This window comes from Galleria mellonella, unplaced genomic scaffold, assembly GCF_026898425.1.
Source record: "Galleria mellonella isolate WM207_F2 unplaced genomic scaffold, CSIRO_AGI_GalMel_v1 utg57, whole genome shotgun sequence".
Lineage (NCBI taxonomy): Eukaryota > Metazoa > Arthropoda > Insecta > Lepidoptera > Pyralidae > Galleria > Galleria mellonella.
The window spans coordinates 10,321,964-10,346,261 of record NW_026442119.1 but is presented as its reverse complement, the minus strand read 5'-3'; the positions used below and the strand labels follow the sequence as shown (position 1 = coordinate 10,346,261).

General features: G+C 31.9%; 3 protein-coding genes across 4 annotated transcripts in view; 1 reads left to right on the top strand and 2 right to left on the bottom strand.

Annotated features, from left to right (window-relative positions):
* Nucleotides 1–473: 473 nt before the first annotated feature.
* LOC113509803 (dehydrodolichyl diphosphate synthase complex subunit Nus1) lies at nt 474–2,994 on the bottom strand. The gene is made up of 2 exons (XM_026893228.3): nt 2,546–2,994; nt 474–1,619 (listed from the first exon to the last, which is right to left on the bottom strand). The coding sequence occupies exons 1-2, from the start codon at nt 2,844–2,846 to the stop codon at nt 1,156–1,158; spliced, it is 765 nt and encodes a 254-aa protein (XP_026749029.1). The 5' UTR covers nt 2,847–2,994; the 3' UTR covers nt 474–1,155.
* Nucleotides 2,995–7,153: 4,159 nt separating this feature from the next.
* LOC113509656 (FAU ubiquitin-like and ribosomal protein S30) lies at nt 7,154–10,590 on the top strand. Its single transcript, XM_026893040.3, has 5 exons — nt 7,154–7,287; nt 7,484–7,568; nt 8,657–8,822; nt 9,144–9,237; nt 10,487–10,590. The coding sequence occupies exons 2-5, from the start codon at nt 7,494–7,496 to the stop codon at nt 10,542–10,544; spliced, it is 393 nt and encodes a 130-aa protein (XP_026748841.1). The 5' UTR covers nt 7,154–7,287; nt 7,484–7,493; the 3' UTR covers nt 10,545–10,590.
* A 1,243-nt stretch (nt 10,591–11,833) lies between these two features.
* Nucleotides 11,834–24,298, bottom strand: part of LOC113509925 (monocarboxylate transporter 2) — a 47,147-nt gene continuing 34,682 nt past the window's right edge. For both annotated transcript variants that reach the window (XM_026893353.3, XM_031910701.2), the window contains exons 4-9: nt 20,044–20,132; nt 19,155–19,270; nt 17,867–18,052; nt 16,630–17,670; nt 15,947–16,072; nt 11,834–14,713 (exon numbers count right to left, since the gene is read on the bottom strand). In XM_026893353.3, the coding sequence (XP_026749154.1) occupies nt 14,556–14,713; nt 15,947–16,072; nt 16,630–17,670; nt 17,867–18,052; nt 19,155–19,270; nt 20,044–20,132 (1,716 nt within the window). In that variant the 3' untranslated portion in view covers nt 11,834–14,555. The remainder of the gene's footprint in view (nt 14,714–15,946; nt 16,073–16,629; nt 17,671–17,866; nt 18,053–19,154; nt 19,271–20,043; nt 20,133–24,298) is intronic.

The following is a 24,298-nucleotide window of genomic DNA, read 5'->3' as shown; positions in this document are numbered from 1 at the left end:
TTTTCACATCAGGAATCAAAGTCACCACCTCGAGTAAAAGATGCTGATCTCGGTTTCTTTCCTCAGGGGAGGGGCGCCAACTAAGTCCAACTCTGATTTTAATTGCTTATTAATATTACTATAGTAATAAGTGTCACACGATCACACCTGGGAGGACCCAGGCAACGAAAATTTAAAGGAACAACTCGGAATATACAGACCAAAGCCAATACAAAAAAAAAAAAAATTCTAAATTATTTCGAACAATAAAACCTGGGACCTCATTTATAAAGCATCATAACATTACATTAGGGAAGTCGTCACTACAAGTAATTAAAAATGACATGTTTAATTTTCATTAAATTGATGACTTGAGTCATCTACTCCTCTGTACAGGCCACTGTAGCATAGATAATATAATAATATGTAATGGTATTCCATTACATGGCTTTCCATACTCAGCTGGTTTTTTTAATTTAAAATAATATACCACATATTTTGTACCTAAAAGCATTTATTTATTACAGGTATTCTAATAAATTACAATTGCTAGATAGTACTAATGACTACCATGTAGAATTTGATTATTATTATTTAGGCACAGTATAAAGAATATATTTGATAAATAAATTAATACATTTTCATTATAAATGGAATTTAAAGATTATATTTTAGAGGTACAATGGCTGTAAAAAAGTAAGTACTGTAAGCGGTTTGATATACCCACAACTACTCAATAAAAATTTTTTTTTGTTCTGTTTATAACAAAACATTGTAACTTGTTCTAAATAAATAAATCTTTTTTTATTATTAAATTCAGTTGTGGAAGTTTATATTTACTTGGCCTAATGATATACTTTCCCAACTTTCATACCCCAATGTTTTAAAGTTTAAATTGGGCCTACACTAAAAACTATACATTTTCTTTGACAACTTTTCCAGTGATTGAAAATTTCATCAACAACTGGATTACTCTGACTACTGACTCCACATTGGATTTAAATATTTGACGAAATATGGGCATGTTGTATTATATTTACCACAACAAAAATAATCGAGAAATGCCTCATAGGATAACAAGAATATTTTTTCTTATACCTCCGTTTAAAATAGCAATATATAAATACTTACACTTAGGCCTATTTTTAGTATATACATAACAGCATGTAATAACTTTCATTTACCAAATCTTTGATCATATTTATTGTATTTATACAAAGCACTTACATAGCTGTCAATAGTTATATGATAATCTAAAGAAAGTTGAATAAATTCGGCTAATCTTATTTGCCATGGTAATAGGCCTTTTGTACAACATAATGATCCAGAGTATAAGATTAAATCTGGATCTGGAATGGAAGGATAATATAATGCTAAAGTTTTTCCTAGTTCTTGTGCACTATATTCACTAGATTTCCGTTCACAATGGACTGTCCCTTTTGCTATATCTTGTATACATTGTGCGATAGTTGGTCGTCCATCAGAATTTGAAAATATATTTATTACCACTGTATGCCCTTGAACTCCATTGGTGTAGCCATTTAAATCTGGCATTTTAGACCACTTAATGAAACCAGGTATTCCTTTTTTACTTCGTTCCACTTCACGAAATAATTTCTCTTCATTGTGTCTTAATTCACCTAAAAGAATAAATTACAGATATAAACTAGTAATTAAAGTAATATCTATGTATATATGATTCTACAATCAGAACAATGTGACACTCAATGGTCTACCTAAAAAGAAAAAAGTGTTTATAATAATAGAATATAATTTATTGTACTAATTTATAGTGTTGTTAATAATAGTATTTCTTTTTTTTATGCAACTTACAATGGCAAACAAGTTGATAGAGCCCACCTAATGAAAAGTGGTAGGTAAAATAAAAAAATAAAAAAATTTTTTGGAGCTTCATAATAATTCTTTTCAATAAAAAATCTAGACAATTACAGTAGCAAACTGCAAATGGTTTCATTAAGATGTAAAAAGATATAGACATAGAAAAAGCTCTCTAGCAAAGTAATATGATGGTGGGTCGTTGCTGAATGATATATAGAAGACATTAATATGTTCTTTTTTTCAGCCTTTTTCAGAAACAAAGTAAATATTTTGTGGTGTATATTTTATGGATATAATTTTCTTTAATTTGTAAGGTAACAAAAATTAACAGTTTAGGAAAAACTTCAACAAAATATTCCACAGACGTGTGTAATAAGTAATCTTTAGATGAATTAAAATATTTTTTACATACAACATGTCAACTATTTGCAGAAGTCCTGAAGTATACCATACAACACTTTGTAACATATTTCCTCTTTTTTATACATATTAATAAAGGTGCAGTGAATCATTGTTCTTCACCCATTATTTCAAAATCGCACTTTTTTGTCCTACAACCTCCTCAAAAGAACAAAATGAAGCTCATCTGATAAGTAAAGTGGCATGGCATACAAGTTGTGGGTTCAAAAACCCCGCTCGTACCAAAATTTTTCTATCGCGTATTTGAAACAGTTTAAGAAATAGCTTCAAGTCGAAAATGAGAGACTTATATACAAGGTTAGTATACCTGTGATATCATGAAAGCTAACGTAAGGTATTCCAGCTATGAGACTCCAAATTACCACTCGAGCGAGGTCTGCGAGTGAATGATGATCAGTGTCCGCTAAAATCACTAAATGATTGAGCTTCTTGTTCATTTTTGTAATAAGCTTCAGAATAATCTTGATATCATTATTTGTGACTTCGCTTTTAAATAAATTGGACTTGATATCCCAAAATTGATGATAAACATTTTGAACAGCAACAAGTACACTCACAATTAAATGTATGAGATTATACAAAAATTGTCTAAGCAATCGTGACAACATGATAAGATTTATATACAGGTGTTGCGTTAACAACGACGTTTAGTCACTTCTATTTTATCATTATTAATAATCTATAATTTTTATTACTGTAAAATTAATATTAGCAACCGGCCAGTAGTCAGCGAACAGCATTACGAACGGTGTTGCCAACTTAGCCCTTTTGAGGTTCTATGAAGCCCTTTTTATGCTTGTCCAGCCCGTTATATTTTTAGCTCTACCTTTTGGAGTTTGCCAAAAAAAATAAGAATATCATTACATAATTAACGTTTTAATTTGCTAGCAGAGCACTTTTTAAATATTCAACCAAAATTGTCCAATTGTTTTTGAAAATTGATAATTAAATCAAAAAATAAATTTCTACTATAATATGCCGAAACGTAAATACGATTTAGCTAAAAATTTTTTATTGAGATGGTAACTATATTCGTCACCCGTTTTTTACACACCAATCACGAGCTTGCGGGTGGAATCATAGTATAGGATCTCTTTATATCTATGGTTAAGTGACAGAAGATCGACTGTTTTTGATCTAGTTTTATTATTTAAGTTTTAGATATTGTTCTCAATCTATGGTGACTGGAATCCTTCCATTTCATTTCTTATTTAAGAGCTTCGCCCTTATCGGCGGAACTCTTGCCGTTCACTATTATTTTCAGCGAGTCTCTTTACTTCTTGATACGACACGACACCTTTTTCCTTGATCTGCCCTATTTCTATAGAATAGAAATAGGCGCCATTCTCGGTGAAACCACAGGTTACTTGGTTCATCCAAAGAAAACAAAACCTCCATCTCTATTATGAAACAACTTCTCCTGTATTGTTTATTGTAATAATATACTATCATTAATACAAGATGCCTTTATTATTATTATTATTATTTATGTGGATACAATATGATAGTTAACAGTATTTCTATGATGAATATGACAGATCAATCTTTAGACATTTAGACATAGACACTACAATCTGTGGCTCAATCTACCACAAATTACACACAATAGGTATATCTCAAACACAGAGCAGAGAAATATATTTTTGACCTTAGATTATAAAGTATATAGATTGGCAATGTCCGAAACAAAAATACAATAACTTGTATGTTAGAGAGAGAGAGACAATCGGATATTTATTTGCACAACAATAGCTTGAAGCTGTTTCGTCGGAAATATGAACAAGATAATTTTTAATTAATTTTACGTATTGAATTGAAATTAGTTTTACGTGAATGTAATTAGTTAGAATTATGTGTGCTTTACCTGAATGAAATATAAATAACAGAGAAACATTTACAATTTCATGTTTTACATATAAATGCTCGACATATTTCACTTATTTAAATACAATATTTAGAACTATAACAAATATTTTGTAAATAAATCGACAGATAAATTGGCCACATTTAAATTAATTAATACTTTGAAGTTTCAAGTATCCAAATTAAAATAATAACAAATACGTAAATATCTACAAATTTTAACTTCAAATTGTTAGAGATTGCCAATAAGTGTCATTAATTTCTAATCGATTGAATCGACTAACAAAATTAACAAAGACAACAGACAGATATATATATATATATATACAGCTATAATATGTTATTATGTATACATTTATTATATATATTAAAACAAATAATTAAAAATATTTTTAATTGTTCACAGAAGCAAAAAATAAATAAATAAATAAATAAAATTATATCATAGTTAATCATTTCTAATACAAAATTTTAATTTTAATCTTATTTAAACCTATCAAAGGCTTCTTGTATATTATGACATAAAGTAATATTCTGAATTCCAGCGATATATTTTACATTATTCCTTTATATCGCAATACCTATATTCAAAATATGTAAATTTTTTGTCATTCACAATATATTTTATAATTTTTGATTAAAGTAAAGATGCCAATTTAGTATATTGGAATAATTATTTTTGGAAGAAGAATAAATAAAAGATATATTATTATTATTTTTTGTGTTGACATTAATATTTTTCAATTCAACTATGTTTTTTGTGTGTTTATTACATAATATCTTTATTAATTGTAAATCGATTTTGATAAGTCTTTTATTAATCGAAAGGGGTATACTTCTTTATTTGTCATATTATTTGTGTTTCTGTTTTAAAGGTAAAACATTAGTACATTGAAATTTTTTCAAATAAGCTCATGGCCTATCTAACATAAAAAGGTAACCATCGTCTGTAGATACGAGGGGAGGTCAAAAATTTTGCGGAATGGAGGGGTTGGTGGGGGGTAGTTTACTCGTCCAGATAGTCACTTGTTAAGCACCTCATTAAGAGTATATATACCAAGTTTGAACCAAATCGGCCATTCACTTTTGAGTTATCGACCTGCAAACAAGTGAATCGGGAAAAAGTCAGCGAGTATGAAGAAAATTGAACATCGTGCCGTTATTAAGTTCCTCACCAAGTAAGGAAAATCCGCTCAGATGATTTTTTAAGAGCTGTTAGCAATTTACGCGGTCTCTGCCCCTGATAAAACTATGGTTTACAAGTGGCATGGTCTTTTCAAATAAGGAAGAAAGTTTATTGAAGATGACCCACTCCGGACGGCCAATTAAGGCCACCACATCGGAAATCATCGCAAAAGTAGAAAAACTTGTATTAGAAGAAACCTGGCTAAAGAAGAAGCAGCTAGAAGCAATGGTTGGAGTATCCGAAACAAGTATTTTAAATATTCTACATCATTATTTTAGCATGACTAAGGTCAGTGCACGATGGGTTCCAAGAATGCTCGGGCTACTTAAAAAAATTGAGCGTGTCGAGTGTTCTCGCCAGTTTTTAGAGTTCTGAGGAGAGAGTAGAGAAGAAGTTATGGTCTGGATTGTTACTGGAGATAAAACCTGGGTTTACCACTATGAACCTGAGTCGAAGCAAGTGTTGATGCAGTGGCATAAAAAAGGCACAATTCCCCCGAAGAAGTTTAAAGTGTCACAATCAGCCGGAAAGATCATGGTGACTATCTTTTGGAATACAAAAGGCATTTTACTGATCGATTATAAAGATCGTGGTGTGACTATAATGGAACAGTACTACGCTTCTTTACTGTACAGATTGAAAGAAGCTATCAAGGAAAAAAGAAGAGGAAAAGTCAAAAGGTGTGCTCCTTTTGCACGACAACGCTCCCGTCCACACGTGCCATGTTGCGACGGCTGCCATTCACCGATGCGCGTTTGAAAAATTAGACCACCATCTTACAGCCTAGACTTGCCCCCAGCGACTATTATTTATTTCCAAAAATAAAAAAGGAGTTGAGATCATAAAAATTTGGTGTTGATGAAAAGTCAAGTCTGCAATTTCGGCCTATTTTAACAGCAAAGATACTCGTAAACCTTTTTTTCTCAATGGTATAATTACTAAGGTTAAGTGAGAATATATTGAAAAGGAATAATAGTTTCATCTTTAATTTCAACCCCCTTCCCCCTCATTTCATGAACTTTTTGACCTCCTCTCGTATGAACAATACCATGGACATAACACAATATGTTATGTTACCCGTGATATCCTTCATGCATTGCCATTCCTGAAGAATAAACTGTAATTCCTCTTTTAAACTGAAACGTAGCCATACAAATACAACTGTTTTATGGCAAAGGTATGAATGGCACATAAGTACCCAACTAGACGACTTTTGTATAAACTCTTTTTCTGGTAATAAAAAAAAAAAATATGAAAATAAATTCCTAGAAAAAGTACCTCAGACTTTAGACAGAACTGCAATGTATTCATAAATTGATTATGGTAAAACTATTTTAATTTAAAGACTAAATTATTGAAGCGACTATAATAATATTTTTTTTGGGACTATAATAATATATTAGATAAAAAAATAATATTTCCAAATTAGTCCAATTCCAATTAGTAGTTAATTTATAATATCATATATTGTATAAAGTCTACAAAGGTATTTAATTTTTAAAAATGAAATCATTTTACAAATTACATAATATGTATATACTACGTACAATTTATCACATGTACACATGCGATAAATTGTACGTAGTACTAAAGTTAAATAAATAATTATTAATTTTAAATGAAATTGAAAGTTTCGAGTTTTGATTTACTGTCGTATACAGAATTGATTAATCATCTAACGATAGAGTGTGCATAGTGCAGTACTGATCCATATGCATCCATTTTCATATTTACATTTCACGTGTGGAAGAGTAATCACATTTTCGTGTCGTGTTGTAATCGTATTGTTAGTCCATTAGTACGTAGTAAATTATACTGAGTCTAAGATTCTTCCTGATTTTTTTTTTGTATTTAATAATGTTTTGTTATATGTGACTATAAGCTGATTACTTATAAGTCAAAGTCTTAATAAATTTAAAAACAAAGCTCTATGGTAGATATCCTTTTCCGGTGCCTTGTCGCCATATAATTTCTTTCTCCTGTCAGAATCGAGTATTGAGGTTAGTAATTTTACAATTTTGTCTTTTTATTTATTAAAGAACTTTGCACTTACAATTTAGTAGTTTATGTTATCAAAAGTATTGTGTTCTATCGATGAAAAAATAATAAATCACATACAAATAAAGTGATAAGTTATATTTTAATTGTGAAAATTCGGTTGTGACCACGCTGTATATTGTGCGTTTCTTTTTCTAGAAGCCTCAAAATGCAGCTACACATTAGAGGACAATCAACGCACGTGCTAGATGTCAGTGGAGAAGAATCCATTGGACAAATTAAGGTAAAGAATCTTAAATTGATAAATTAATCAGTAGTAAATAAATATTCTGATTCTTCTGCTTATGACAATATCGTGGTATTTAATCTGTAGATTTTTCATGTTATTTAATAACTTATAAATTTATAATTGTTTAGACCAATAGGGTCTAATTAGTTTAATGTATCTAAATAGTCTAATAAATAATTTAATGGCATGCAGGCTACAATTATTTATAATTAACATTTCAACATTTAAATGTACTAATAATTGGTGACTTACCCTGGCTTTCAAAGATAATTAGATGTCAAATTTTCTAAAATAGTATACATCTTACACTCCTTGTTGATAATGTTACTTTCTATAGGTGAAAGAAGTTTAAAAATTAATTGAGTAGATATTTATGTATTAATAGTTGTAGCACTTAAGCTGTCCACAAAGAAATGCTTTCTTACTATACTGGGTTGACTGGAAAAGATCTCTGTCAGAGATAAGTCTACCCTTGCTTACAACATTTATAAATACATTACTCCATAAATTATATTTTAGAACTAACACATTACATTATTTTTGTTCATTAAATATTTCAAGGAACAGATTTTTTACATGTATAAGTAAAGTTCCCTTTCTCCTTTGAATGCGCAGGCTGTAGAATGAGCTCCCTGCTGAGGTTTTCTTTCCCTAGAAATTACAGCACTGAGTTCTTCAAAATGGTCATATTAAGGTTTCTTCAGGGTTGGCAATATACATGTGACACTTCTAGTGGTACAGGCGTCTGTAGGCTACAGTGACCATTTACCACTAGACAGGCTGTATGCTCATATATTATTAATCATAGATAGATAGATAATTTATTTACATTACTTACAGCACACAAATTACAATACAAACATATAAAAGACAGTAAAAGAGATAAAAAAATGAAAAAAAAAGCAAAATATATAAAACAACAATTTCTTTTTTCTTCTTTCATGTGTGTGCTATAGTAATACAAAATGGTTACAACTCAGTTTATTGCTTTGCCCTCAAAAGAGCAAAACACTAATATTCTGTTGTGGCCAAGAGTCAGTTGTGAAATTCCTTATTTAAAATATTATTAAAAATTTTTACAGGATCGTCTTCGAGCTTTAGCTGAGGTTGGTGCTGAAGAGCTAACACTGTCAGCATGTGGAGCTCCTCTTGATGATTCCTGCCTTGTATCAGACTTGGATTCTACAGAACTTGACCTTACAATTCCACTTCTTGGTGGTAAAGTGCACGGTTCTTTGGCTCGTGCTGGTGAGTAATTTGTTACTTTGAGATTGACTTGATATTTGACAATTTTCTTGTTTTAAAGATATCCACTTATACTACATATGTGGGTGTCATCCTCTCGTTCAAGGATTTCTAGACTTTTTTTTATTTTATGTGTAAGTACTGGAGTTTCTATTTTATATGAAAGATTAAAAAATAGGAATCTCAGTACTTGCCATGAATATTATATTTTTATCCTAATTATTGTAGTAAAGGTTTTAGATTTAGTAAATAATTAATAAATAATTCTAATTTCTGAGTTTGTGTACTGATAAATATTGATAAATATTTTTCTTCTTTTTTTAGGCAAAGTAAAGGGTCAGACACCAAAAGTAGAAAAACAACAAAAAAAGAAGAAGAAGACTGGCCGTGCCAAGCGCAGAATACAATACAACAGAAGGTAATATATTTCTTAATACTGCTTTTATTTATTTGGGAGTGTTCATGTAATATTATGTATGTAACAAAAAAATGGTGGATGAGTGGTCTGGCAAAGCTTAACTAAAGGTTAAAGGGCTAGTGGAAGTCCTATACAAACTTGATTTACAATAATCAGATTATTTAGCAGAATAAACTAAAAAACATCAATGTATGAAATTTCATATTTATTTATTTAAAACTAGCTGACGCCCCAGACTTGTCTGCGTGTTAGTATGTATCGATGTATGAACCTATCTATTTATTATGTCTGGGAATACTGAACCAAAACTAATAATAAAAAATAAGAATCTGCCTGAGGTCAAAATGACCTAAGTAGGTTATGTACTAAGCTATATAGCTTATATAAGTTACTATAGTTTTTTAACTATCCCACAGGAACTTTTTAATTTTCCATGATTAAAAGTATCTAAAATATTTACCGGGGATGTAAGGTACCACCATGCAAATTTCATTTAAATCTGTCCAACAGTTTCGGAGACTAGCTCGTACAAACAGACAAATAGACAAACAGAAACAAAAAATTTTAACAAAATCTGGATGTGTTCTATTTTACTTCTAACATCCCCCTGACTCAGTTTGTAGCATTTTTTTTTTCTATCTACAGACATTTGACGTCTACAGTTTTATTATATGTATAGATTTATATAAATGTCATGTAAAGGAGCTCCATTACATCTACAGGGGCATCCAAATAAAAAATCTGTTCATTACATTTGTTCCATCTGGCACCATCCTCCAGATGTGACAACTAGTGTCTTCTCATATAAGAAACATATACCCTAGGCTTGTTTCGTAATATCATCATCATCATCGTATCAGCCCTTAACATTCCACTGCTGAACATAAGCCTTCCCTTTGAGGCTTTTGCCAGTAGTTGCCACGCTTGGCAGGCGGATTGGCAACCTTAGACTTTAGAGATGTTTTAAGAGGGAAGTTGCTGCCCATCCCTCGCCGTCCCTTAATCGTCTTTTACGACACCCACGGGAAAGGAAGGGGTGGCCTATGCCAGGTCCACACGGTACCCTACACGGTTTCCTAATATACTTTTTAAAAATTATGTTTTGCTTTGCAAAAATTTATTTATTATTCCTTTATCTAAAATATTAAAAATGAATGATGTTTCAAAAATATATAATGCAAATAATATCCCGCCTTACAAATTCCATGTTGTTTGTCAATATTAATAATTTATCATGATTTTGTTACAGATTCGTGAATGTTGTTCAAACCTTCGGCCGCCGTCGTGGACCCAACTCCAACTCATAGGTTTTATTCTTTGTAAATAAAATGCAAATATAACATCTTTGCGCCACATTTGTATTTTATTATTTAGTCATAGACACTTGTCCTGTTCCAATTATATTCCCGAAGTGATTATTATTGATGATTATTAAAAATCTATTGATCCTACTAGATTGAGCAGATCAAATTAGCTGATAATAAACCCAACGGCTTTTGTTAAAAGCGGCTAATAAGACCAAGTGGTTTTTCATGTCACATAATATGATTATTTCTTTTTTATACTCTGAACAGCAAATATGTTGAAGGTTCACCTGATGGAAGTAGTAACCATCGTAGTATTTCATGCGTTGTTCCTATATGTCATCCTATATCTCCATACTTTGCAATTTGTTTGCCATATAAGGGTCGACCCTTCAAATTGAAACAGCCATGCAAAATTTTTATTTATAATGTTAAAATTTTCATTAATAAACTTTTGAAACTCCTAACGCACTCCTTTTGTTTGTGGTTGAGATGGGTCCTAAATGGTGAGGTTTGATTGTGATACATTAGGTAGATTTTTTTTTTTTGACGCTGACGGCCCACCTGATGGAAAGTGATAACCGTCGCCTATAGACATGAAACCATGGATATAACAGAGTATACTGTTTAGCCCATGATACCCCCCATGCGTTGCCATTCCTGAGGACTCGGGTGTTATTCCTCTGTACCCTGTAAGTTCATGCCATATCCCACCCTTCAAACCGAAACACAGTCATGCAAACACAACTGCTTTACGGTTGAAATACGAATGGGATATAGGTACCCAAGCAAACGACTTTTGTACAAAGTCTCCTTCTGATAAACTTGTTACGTTAATTTATATATATTATAATGAGGTTAGTTCCCATTGTTATCAATGTACCCTATCAGGTCGACCTCCACGCGGTTCCCCATGGAAACTATACCTTTTCATCCTCACCTATAATCTCTCACTGGTACCCCGCCAGTGTATACCAATAGCGCAGGCGGGGTTACTATTTTATTATTACCCATTAAAAAAAATTAAGCATTTATGAGGGGAAAAGTGTTAACAGTCAATTAATAGGTATAAAAGCTTCATTGCTAGTAATATGCCCTATCAATTCGACCTTCATGCATTTCCCCCTGGAAACCATTGTGTTCTTATTGAATTCGTCACGATGGACCAACTGGTCTGCTTTTATCCTCACCTATCATTTTTCATGATGCCTTGCCAGCGTATACCAATATCGCAGGCGCGTCTTAATAATGATAATAATCAATAAATAGGTAACAAAAAAAAAAAATGCAAATACTCAACAAAATGTGTTATATTTATTAATTTTTTTAAGAGTAATAACCTCAAATGAAGTACTTTCAAAATAGGTATTTCATACGGATTACGGTAACCGCATTGCAGTATAAAGTACCAAACCTACGTACAAATAAATATATACGTAGCTATTAAAAGTTTTAAAACTATTTTTATATATTTAAATAACACGTGTTCGGATATCATGCTAGGATAATAAATAAGAATTGCCCGCCCAGGCTTTTTGAATATTTCCATGACCGTTTCATTTTATTAATGGTTTTATATATTATTAAGCACTTATATATGCCCGACTAGCCATGATTAATAAAATCGATTAAGTAAAAAACATACCTACGACTGTGACATTTTCTATTACTTGTTTTTAATTTTCAACCTTTAAACACAAGCTAAGTTATGAATAATCTTACAAATTGTAAGTAATAATAAATAAGAATTTAAAAAATAATTGTGGTAGTCGGATTAGATTTTGATTTATTTAGTTTGTAGATGCGCACGCATTTTAGTATTCTTTGCTATTTAATATAATAAACACAACATATTATTAAGTATGGCAGTGTGGCATCCACAGGTTAGACTTTGACAAACTTTAAAACCAAAAAAAATCATAGTCACCATCTACAAATAGATAGTCAATAAAAATAATTATTAACTCACAATAAATATGTACAACCATCAATAAATCTATATCAACACTAAAATGTAAATTTCAACAATTCGTATAAAATGTTACTTACTCGACCAGACAACTATGACCAGATTTGTTAACTGTTAAGTCTCAATATCTTTGCTGTAAGTAGTTAGGTTAAATTACAGATTAAATAACATTACCTAATACCCGATAATCTGGTACTTAATTAAAAGTAGATTAATAAAAAGTATAGAGACATACGTGTATAAGGTCAACAACGTTGTAAATTGTAAAAATATATATTAAGTACCTTAGTACAAACACCATGTAAAGTATCACGTCTCCATTTATATTAGGGGACTATATGTCTTATATAATTTAATTATTTATTTATTTATAATTTAATTATAATAAATATAATTTAATTATTAATTCGTTAGAATTATTAATTACTTTAGAGTAGGTAAGTAAATCTGTAATTGTAAGTATATAATCTTAAGGATTTCATATAAACCTGTAGGGAATTACATGGGTAATGAAAATTTAATTGGTTGATATAGAAATATATAGTTACAACAAAATAATTATGTTATAGGAGGCAATGACTATGATTTCTTATTACAAATATTACCCTATAAGACCACAGCCACATGTAGCACTTATTTCTAATGTATTAACTACACGCACCGGGGATATTACCTTAGTGAAAGGTCATTGCAAACGTACGATTGCTTCCCGCCACGGACGTTTAGATCTCGATATTCGTTAGAAATATTAATTATAACAATTTTAAAATTACAATTTATATAAGTATCACTTCATACAATAAGGCACAATAATAATATTACAAATTAATCATTCTTGCACACTGATATGCGTTACCTTATAACTAAATACATAAGATTAACAAGTCTTAAATTATGCACCGCTTTGAAAATCAGGCACAAAACCCGGTAAAAAAAATCTAAATTAAAGTACATTTTGGTTTCAGATCATCTTACACATCGGGCTCTTTACTCGGACAAAACTGCAACACTAATATAATTTATTTTCGAGTCTTTGTACTTTTAACATCTAAACCTATTATAAATGCAATTCTATGACTTAACTGAGCCATCGCTGAAGCAAATTATCCCCTGCAGTTTTGCCAAAGATCAACTGTTGGGAATGTTTCGCTATTTTCTAATTTCAGGATAGATTATCAGATAGGTATAGGTATAACGTGTGCACTATATTTTTTAAGTTAATAAATCAGATCATATAGTTCCTTCTCCTAGTTGTGCGCTTAAAATTAATTTATTTTTTTACATACTAAGTTCTTACTAGGAATTGCAAACTAGTTGATGAACCATCTGATAAAAAGTGGCAATTGTTGTCTATTTACATAATATTACATCATGAATAATACATGTAAGAAATACAATGTTATGCTTATATAGATTTTAAAATAGGTATGTCATAATCAACAATCGATATGTAGCTTCTTTGTGGATTAATTATTTTATTTTGAATTAAAGTAAGATCACATTTCTCCTTTTTTATAGCATGAGCAGTTTTTTTCTTCTAGCCAAATATAAAAACGGCAGAACATATACCTACAGGTATTATATAAACATACACAAAAATTACCATCTGACGGCAAAACACAATCTTGATACATTATCCAACTAGATGCCATTTAATTTTAGTTGTTATGTCTCAACCAAGTTTGGTATCGATCATAATTTTTAATTGTAAAAATCAGATCTTGAGTACATATCTACCTACTTATAAATACTTAATTTTTTTACATTATTCGAATACTTTTACTCTAAACGACACGATATACCTAATGGGTTCAGAGGCTGGTATTCAAAATTGTTAGTACCCAATGTTTCTTACATTCAGTGTATTTTATGAACATTTAGTAATTGATATAACCTATCGAATCCTAGCCAATGACCTAGCACTGTTTATAAATGACGATAAATTGTACTATACCTATCTGATTGGGACTATTTTGGCACCTGTTTCTTTAACAAGAAAACAGTAGGCACTGTTTTACTATGATCCTATGTTTTGCTGCGAACAATCAAACTTTGTCCGTAGTGCCGCTGAGCTTGTTTCTTGTTTTCTCCCACCTGCTGATTCTGTCGATCGGATAGCACATCACGGCAGAGAAGAGCAGAAAAGTGCCAGACACGGCGAAAGTGACGTTGTAGTTCTTTTCAGTCTGGTCCATTATAAAACCTGGCAGAAAAATACATTAAATTATTTCCTTGTTAAATCTTTCAAAAATACTTATTTGCATTTTTTTAAATTATCCAAATTTTGTATTTTTAAATTATACAATTGTCTTACACTTAGTCCTCAAAAACGGCAACACATTATAAGTTAAAGAAAGTGACCCACAAAAAAAAACTATTTCCATTGTGATAAAAACAGTTATTTTGAGCTAAAAACTAAAATAAAAAATAAAAAGTCTATGGTATCAAACTGTAAGTATATCTTTGCAAATAAAAAATAATGATTATCCAATTCGGTTTAGAACTGACGGGATTATGAGTTATACATATAAATAATACATGCGAGGTATCACAATGTATTCTGTGAAGCTTATGCATGGTAATGTTCTTTTTACGACAACAATCTAGACAGTTACCAACCTCCATCAATTGAATTGGTAACTAATTTGTCAATTCCAAGTTCAAAATAATGTATCTAAATGCACAAATATCCATAATTAATATTATTTTTAAATTTCCAAGCAACTCCGTTGATGGTACATATTGTTATTTATTAAAATAAAATCCAAGAAATGAAACTACCATGAATAATAACCTACTGCAAGTGGGAGCGAGAAGGGATTATTAGTAATGGGGACTAGCAACCCCATTAGCAATATACCCTATATGGTTGACCTCCACACAGTTCTCATCTAGAAACCATCGTGATTAATTTCTAGTGTATTCGTCACGATGGGCTAACTGACCTTTACTATTTAATTACCAACCATAGAAAAAAAAACCTACTGCAAGTTTATACCTTTATCTGAACTTCCTTTATGTTAGTTCTACTATATGATACGTCGATTTCTGACGTCATCGTGCAACAACGATGCGGGCAATCACACGAAGGTAGGAATTTGGCACTGCGCCTGCTCTACTGACAGAGGCTACAGATAACTAGGCGCCAACTATTATGCAAGCGTTATTGTTTCATTTAATTAAAGAGACGACGCTGACATATGAATATAATTAAAACTGTTGCATAAAGGTGAAGCCCAGTGTTTTGTACACCAACTCATAAATAATTTAGGGGTTCGAATTTTGTAGAATTTGTATACCATTTCAATCATTATCATTAAGAATAATATACTTGAAGTAATAAGAAAAGACTTTTGAATATTCTTCTCATAAAGAGGGTTAAAAGTCTCTATAGGAAATTGTCAATTTTGAATTTGAAAACTTGACGTCAACTTACCGGCAATGGGAGCGCCTAATAGAGCTCCAAGACCTTGGAAAAGAAGAAACAGACCAAAGCAATTGGTAAGTTGTTCAAGTCCGATGTATTCCACGACCAATATTGAACGGAGAGATGCGAAGCAAGCTGTAAAAGAAAATAAATAAATATTTTAATGTGACTATTTAAAGTAGCAAACAGTGCCTATTGGTGCCCACAATCTCTCACAACATGCTCAAAAGCTTGCTTTTAAGGTTTGAAATTTTGACAAAACTGAAGTATGTCTTTTAGGGGAATGTCTCTAAGGTTTTGGTTATCGGCAGTTACTATAGACATGAATAACATGTATTTATTTAAAAATGAACGAAGTACGAGTGCACTTATGTTATACTAATATATTAGAAGAAGGTTGTATAAAAGTTGTTTGTTTGGGTCCTTTTGTCTTATTCGTGTTTCTGCCGTGAAGTAGTTGTGTTTCGGTTTAGATAGTAGGATATGGCAGTGAAATTACAAGATTATATCCTGGCATAACACCTTATTCTTTAGAAATGGCAATGCATGAGGGGTATCACGACACAATATTCTATATATATCTATTATGTTCATAGTACTGTTCATGTCTATAGCTGACAATTACCGCTTTCCATCAGGTTGTTTACCATTCTGTGTTATATAAAAAAAAAAATATGTAAAAATATACTAACCGACAGCAAGTCCGAATATGATGCAGTATCCAAATTGATAGGCGTCGTGGTAGCACAGACCGCTTACAATAGTTGCAATTCCGCCAGCAGATAACGCAATATTATTCAACCACAGCGGAGATACCTTCGGCATCGATGATACCAGACCACACAACACACGGCCAATGATATTCGCTACGCCTATCGCTGACACCAACCAAGTACAAGCCAACTCACTAGCATTATTATCCTGCGCTCTCTTTGTTGCATAAACGTACGGCACGAAGAATCCCAACATAGTGAAAAATCCACTTAAGGCAAGTATTACAAATGTAGGCGACTTGAAGAGGCTAACGTCTAACATAGTTGCTAATACTCGCTTGACGGCTTCAGGGCAGAAGTTACATTTGCTTGAAGTTTCTTCTCGAGTATCCTCCTTTGTTGGAACATGAGTTACAGCTAAATGATAGCCAAGAGAAGTGCGTGATGTGTATTGAGGTAGCCTTGTCAGACTAGCGCCGAAGAAAATATCATCACGGTATAAAGGCCTAGCTACTAGGTCAGCGTGAGAACGGCGGGGATTTGGTACAGGCACAGGTCTAACTTTGATAGTTGAGCCAATGAGAGGTTGTGTGTTATCAATATTGCTATTGGAATCATCTTGTTCATCTTTCTCGGCAACTGGCACGTCAATGAACATTGGCTTATTTCCAACGTTGTTCTTTATGGCGCTAGCATTTGCTGAGGAACGTCTGCCATACTGAGAGTGACTCAGGTGTGAATTGCTACCACGGAATACTTCTTCTGCAGTCGGATACCTAGTGTTACTAGCCACACCCATCCATGTATGGGGATTAATTTTGTTAGTGAATCTCATTTCAGGTGGCATTGAAATACCAGAATCAAGTTTGCTGTGCAGTTTGAGCATAGAATTTAATTTTTCAACAGCTTCTTCATGGCGTCTTGCAATATCTTCTTCATCTGGTTGATCAGCAAGGGTGACACGTAATGGTTTGATAGGTCTGAACATGGCACCGAATATTATGCACAGTAGCAACATGCCTGAAAATTAATTATGATGTTGAAAAGTTTGTATATAAAATAAATGAAACGAAATTGTCGAGTGCTAAGTGTATGCATGAAGATATACTTGTATGTCAATAAAATAATAATATAAAGTGTCAGTCACACCAACTCTTTGATCTTTAAACTAAGGCACACTGTCTTAAGAAAAACCTTTATTCACAGAGATACATACCTGCATGGAAAAGTATCGTCATTTTCCAACCTAAACTATTATTAATCATAGCTGTTAGAGGTGCCATTACAAAGGTTCCCACTCCAGAGCCACATAGTGCGAGTCCTGTGGCGAGTGCTCTCCATTTCTCGAAGTAAAATCCAACGGTCAAAACAGCGGGCATGTAAATCATGCATAGGCCAATACCTGAAAAAGTAATTGTTAAATTTATTCATAATTCTAAGGCTGAAAAAGGCAATGAATATCCATTAACGTCTTACAATTAAGTATGAGTTTCTCTCCATAAACACTAGTAAGAAGTAAAAAGAGTTTGCTCATGCCTAGCCCTATTTCAGGGAAACTAAACATTAAGGAAATAAGAAGGAAAACGAAAAATGAAACAAACTGACGGACCACTTAATGGAATATAATTTTCGTCGTTTGTTAATATGAAGCCACATGGACATCATAGAATACATTGTGATATCCATGACAGTAATCGTCCAGATTTGAGAAATAAAGTACTACGGTTTACGAATATAAAGCCGAGAGAATGTGACTTACAATCCATAATTGCCTTGCTATATTCCTTTAAAAGAAAACATTCATGCATAGGTGTCTTGTAGCAAAAACTAAGGGTAGTTTTTTTGTATTTATTACGAAATATGGCTATGACAAGTTATATGCGTATATAATTTTAAATCTGTCGTACTTCCTGATATTTATATTTTTTCTATTATTTTGTGGGAAATATGCTTCTAATTAATTATAATAAGCTACCTATAATGTTTTATCGCACTTAAAAAGGTAAACCATGGTAGAACATAATGAACATGAACAATGTCATGGGTACCATAGACAATATTTCGACCTCCATAACATCCCTCATGCGTGTAGTAATGCGCGATAACGATTACGGTGATAAGCCTTGTATGAAATAAAAATAATTATAGCTTGTATGACATTTTAGGAATAAAAGAACCGACAGACCTTCCAACCCATAAATTTGCAATTTTGTAAAGATATTTAGAATGTTAGTTAATTACGCTGAATAGATTTAATGAAATTTGGTATACACGTAAATAAATTTTACCTATGCAGATATCACAAATTTATACAAATACTATTTTTATCCTAATTTACACGGGCATAGCTACAGGATTTGGCTAACAAGAAACAAATTTTAGTTTCACAAATGGCAAATCTTAATTTGGCTGAAGTTTACGATCAAACTATAAAATAAGCCTTAAAGTAGATAAAAGAATAGTTGTTAACTTAAAAGTAAAAGAAAAAATAATATGAGACCAACCTCCAACGATTCCATAGACAAAGTACAAGTACTCCACACTGTTTGCGTAATAGACTAGAGCAAATGCAGAACTTGAAATTAAACTGCCCACAATCGTCACCACTCGGAACCCGTATCTAAAATTAATATTTATTATTAAACCATATAAAAATATATGCTAGTTTATAAATTATTTGATCATTTACTTATTCATCGGTGTAAGGAACCGAACTCAACGTCAAGGAAAAGGATTTTAAATATAGAGAGATGGCGCAAGAAGCTCTATAAGCATCTATTGTTTCAATTGAAATAAAAAATATATTAAAAAATAGTAATATTGAGTTTTCAAATTATAGTTACTGAAACTATTGGGGAAAAGCCAGGATTAATGGCAATAAGTATTTTTATAGCTATCTATGAGTATCTTGGGAAAACAAAGAAGCTTACGGTCCCTTGACAAATGATACAAAGTATACTTGTATCTCTGTATACTCGTAGCTTGTACTAATAACTGTCATCTACATCTACTGCTCATAGCATTCTTATGCTTTATCACTTTTGAAAAGATTTTTACTTTACTATTATAATATCAGCCGTTAATTGTCCCCTGTTGAACATAGGCTTTCACCATAAGGAGGGTTTTGCAAGCAGTTGCCTCGTTTAGCAGGCAGGTTAGCAATAGCCGTTAGGCTTTGATCCCCATATTTTTCTCTTATTACACCCACGGGAAAGGAAGAGCTGGCCCATTCTATGCCGAGACCACACGGCAGAGTTAAAAAGGATATTACTATTTAATTATCAGAGATAACATTGAATATACAAAAACAAAAGAAGAAAATCCTAAGCATTTCTGTTCGCTTGCCCTATAGGTAAGACGATGATTCAGTTGATATTATTACAAAAATCTTACTTGTTAGCTAGAGCTGATACGAATGGGCCCGCCAGCAGATAGAACCCTGCCAGCAAAGAATTCACAAGAGCCACCTGCGATTCGCTAATCTGAAACAAAATAAAAAAATAAACCGTCAATAAAAGGCTAACAAACTAATGTTAATTAAGATATAAAATTTGGTAATTTTTGATAAACACCGACTTAGAACGAAGAGTAAAAAAGTAAGTAAGTAAAAGCTAGTTTTTTAAATGAGTAGGATCGATTGATTTGAGAGAAACTACCAAAATAGCATCTTGAGATTTTTATGTACAATACCAATAACATAAGCAAGGTTAGGATTTATTATCTGGCAAGGGATTGACACGACATTGTCTGGCAATGGATGACTTGATTTCTAATAATATTCTGAAACAAAATATAGAGAAAATTACGTTTTATTGTTTGATGAGTTTAAGTTGCTACTTGTTATTTGCCAAACGACAACCTCAAATTTCATAGTAGACTATAGTTGCTACATGTGTTGGGCGTATGTCCTGAGAATTTTTCAGCTTTTATAAAATAGAACCTTCGTTCTTGCATTCACTCGTTCTTAGACTGTAACCGACATATGGATTATTTACAAATTATTATTTATTACTTATTTACTGAGTCCCAAAAACCAATAAAAAGGTAGACTTAATTACTTGGCCTCTAATTGTCAAGATGTCATTATTGCAATAATATATATTAAGTTATCAGTTCACGCCTGTCACCTGTCTGTAACAAGGCCAGTAGGCCGAACGAGAGAGCATCGGACTACGGAAATATTTGTCTGGGAAACACAGATTAACTTCCACCTTCATGTAACAAATTCGCACATTGTAATGCGCGATTTACATTGCAAAGTTAATATATTCTTAACGAAACAAGATTCGAATACACAATGCAGTGTATAATTAAAACAAAAGGATGTCGTGTCTATGTCCGAAACTGAATATTCCACAGTAACTTAACAAACTTGTGTGGGTTTAAGAACTTACACAATTTATATATACTACTTTTTATTTTTAATCCGACTTTTTTTATACTTTCAATATAAAACAAAAAATGTTAACTCTACACTTTTTATTCTATATCATTTGCATTTTTATCGAAATAAAAACTAATATTTTTTATCTAATATTTAAGATTCCGAATGGGTTATTGGAATAATGAAAAAAAGTATTGTGTCTAAATATTATGCCGAACCTTGTCGCGTGATCTCGGCATAGAATGAGCCACCCTTGCCTTTCCCACGGATGTCGTAGGAGGCGACTAAGGGAATTTATTGGTCGAGGGACGGGCAGCAGCGTCCTTATTAAAACGCCACCAAAACCTAACTTTGGTTGCCAACCCTTTTGCCTATGACTACTGGCAAAATCCCCCAAGGGGAGGTCTTTTTTATGGATGACAATGGAATAGTATCCCCGCCTGTGCTATCGGTATACACTGGCAAGGCGCCAATGAGACATGATAGTTGAGGATGAAAGCAGGCCAGTCGGTTTATTGTGACGAATTCAACAACACAACCACAATGCTTTTCAGGGAAAACCGCGTGACGATCAAACTACCAGTTTGATCGTCACGCGGGCATATTGTTAGCGATTGGGCTGTTAGACCCGATTATTAACAATCCCTTTCATCCCAAAGAGAAGATCTATTATTAGCAGTGGACACTTAACAGCTGATGTGATATTAATGACAGTGCCGAAGTAAATAAACTGATTGTCAAAAATGAAAATAATCACAGTAGAATCTCACTAATCCGGCATACACCGCCCGCTCCTTCCTCGCCCCTATAGTATAGATATTCACTTCACAGATATATTTGTAAACAATTTACCAAAAAGAACATTGTATGTAAGCAAACAAACATTTAGTACATCTATAATATAATATTTCATGCTGGTCTTGCACAATTTTTCACGTACTTGTAAGTATCAGTATAACATAAACATTATTGACCAACATTTCATACGTAAGTACTTCCAATAATATGTCTATGTAGATTCTTGGTATTGATTCAAGACGAACCTACGTGGTTTATAAAATGCTTACAATCTGTAATTCGTTACTATGTAATTGTAAAAATGATATTGTTTGTTCTAGTTTTCACGAAACGTCTTATATATTAGCTTTTTGCCTGCTACTTTGTATGCGTGGATTTCAAAAGTAGAAAAACCAATGAATTAAACCAATTCTAGATGGAGTATCAAGATAAAACATATTCCAGATTTTAAGTTAGATCTTCAGGAACAAAATTGTGAATAAACGTCCAATTTGGTGCAGTAATTTTTGCGTGACGCCAAAACTTACATACAGATAGACAAAATTTTGATTGGCGACTTAATAGCATAATATAGTCACAAAATTTTAGATTAAAAATCTGATGTTAGAAGTAGTTTAAAAAGAATAAGCTACGTCTATTTAACAACAGATAGTATATCGCATACTTACAAAAACCTATATTTATTTAAGTATCATGATTACATAAGTACATAATTTATTATAGATTGAATAATAATTTTATCATAGTTTATCAATAAGTTCATACACATTTCTCACACCCAGCATTAAACATTCTGTCAAATAGTCTTACATCTTTCCGCAAATAAATCACAAGTACGATATCGTATGGTTATTCACCTTGACTGTATTGATACTATCACTTGCAAGAGCATGCATGCATGTACCGTAATAAAAATTGCAGTATCTAACACAGCGGCCACACATAGAGCCGATTTGCACCATGTTGTAGTCTTGGAACCAACATACTCCGCCAATATTTGTAGATCACTCTTCAACAGACTGGGTCTGTTAAACTCTGTTAAATGTATGTATATGTATTTTAGAATTCTTAATAGATATAAATTTACTTCTTAATTTATCGTGTGGTCCCGGTATAGAATGGACCACTCTTTCCTTTCCCGTAGATGTCGTAAGAGGCGACTAAGGGAACTTAATAGTCGAGGCAGCAATGTCCCTCTTAAAACATCACCAAAGGCCTGTGTTTATCAAGCGTGGCAACTACTGTATAATATATAATAATTATATATATATATATATATATATATATATATATATATATATATATATATATATATATATATACTAACAGGGTTAACTTCAGTATGTATTCAACAAGAACAAGTACCTAATCAGTACTCCTTAAAATTACATGCATAAAGTTCACAATTGTACACGTGTGATGAATATCCATGATTTAGTGTTGTGTGGTCCTATTGATTTAAACACAAGTATATACAAGCTAGGCTAGGTGAGTAGTTCTTGTTGGAGTAACGGAACACTACTTAGGTAATGGGTTTTGCATTTTAATACCTAATGTCTTTGAACAATACTATTGTCAACGCTATCATACGTTGACAATTATTTTAAGTATTCGAGGAATTTAGACATAGACCATCGAGTGTCAAAAATGTGTCAAAATCAAGTCAAAATTAAGTTAGTAATTTGACGTTAAGCTAATAATTTTTTTTTATTTAAAAATAAGACGTGTTTTTTTTTATGTGTGCCAATGTCACAATATTTAATATTTCTCATATATTAAATAATAAATGTACATTATAATAATCCTATTCACCCACATATGAATAAAAAATTTATCTATTTTTGTTGAATCATATGTATGGACACACTATTTTTTATTATACGAAAGTGGCAAACAAGCATACAGCCTGTCTGATGGTAAACGGTTAGTGAACCTATGAACGCCTGCAACACAAGGAGTATCACGGGCGCGTTGCCGATCCTAATATGCCGAGCCTAATGATATATGACTTCATCACCATTTAATTTGAATAATGAGATTTTTTATGTATGAGAAATATTATTCCACCATTAACACACACACGATAACAGTCTGTATGAAAAGTACTTAAATGATTATGAATGGTAATATTTTGAAGGCTTGTAATTGGACTTGTAACAGGACTTGTAATGTACTTACTTAGGTACTTACAAAGAAAGCTCATTATTTGACATTAAAGAAATACATTAATGGTATGAGTTCATAATATTTTAAAGAGAATGTTATACGCCATTGTTTTAAGAATTCTATACCAATAAAAATTATTTAATAAAAGTCATACAAAATAATTTTGAAAATAATTTATTGGAGTAAGTAATTTATATTGTATTAATCGTCATAAGAATAAAGATAGTAAATTCATAGAATCTACATAGAACAGATGAATGTTTTAAATTAATATTTTTTAGTATTACCACAGATTAAATA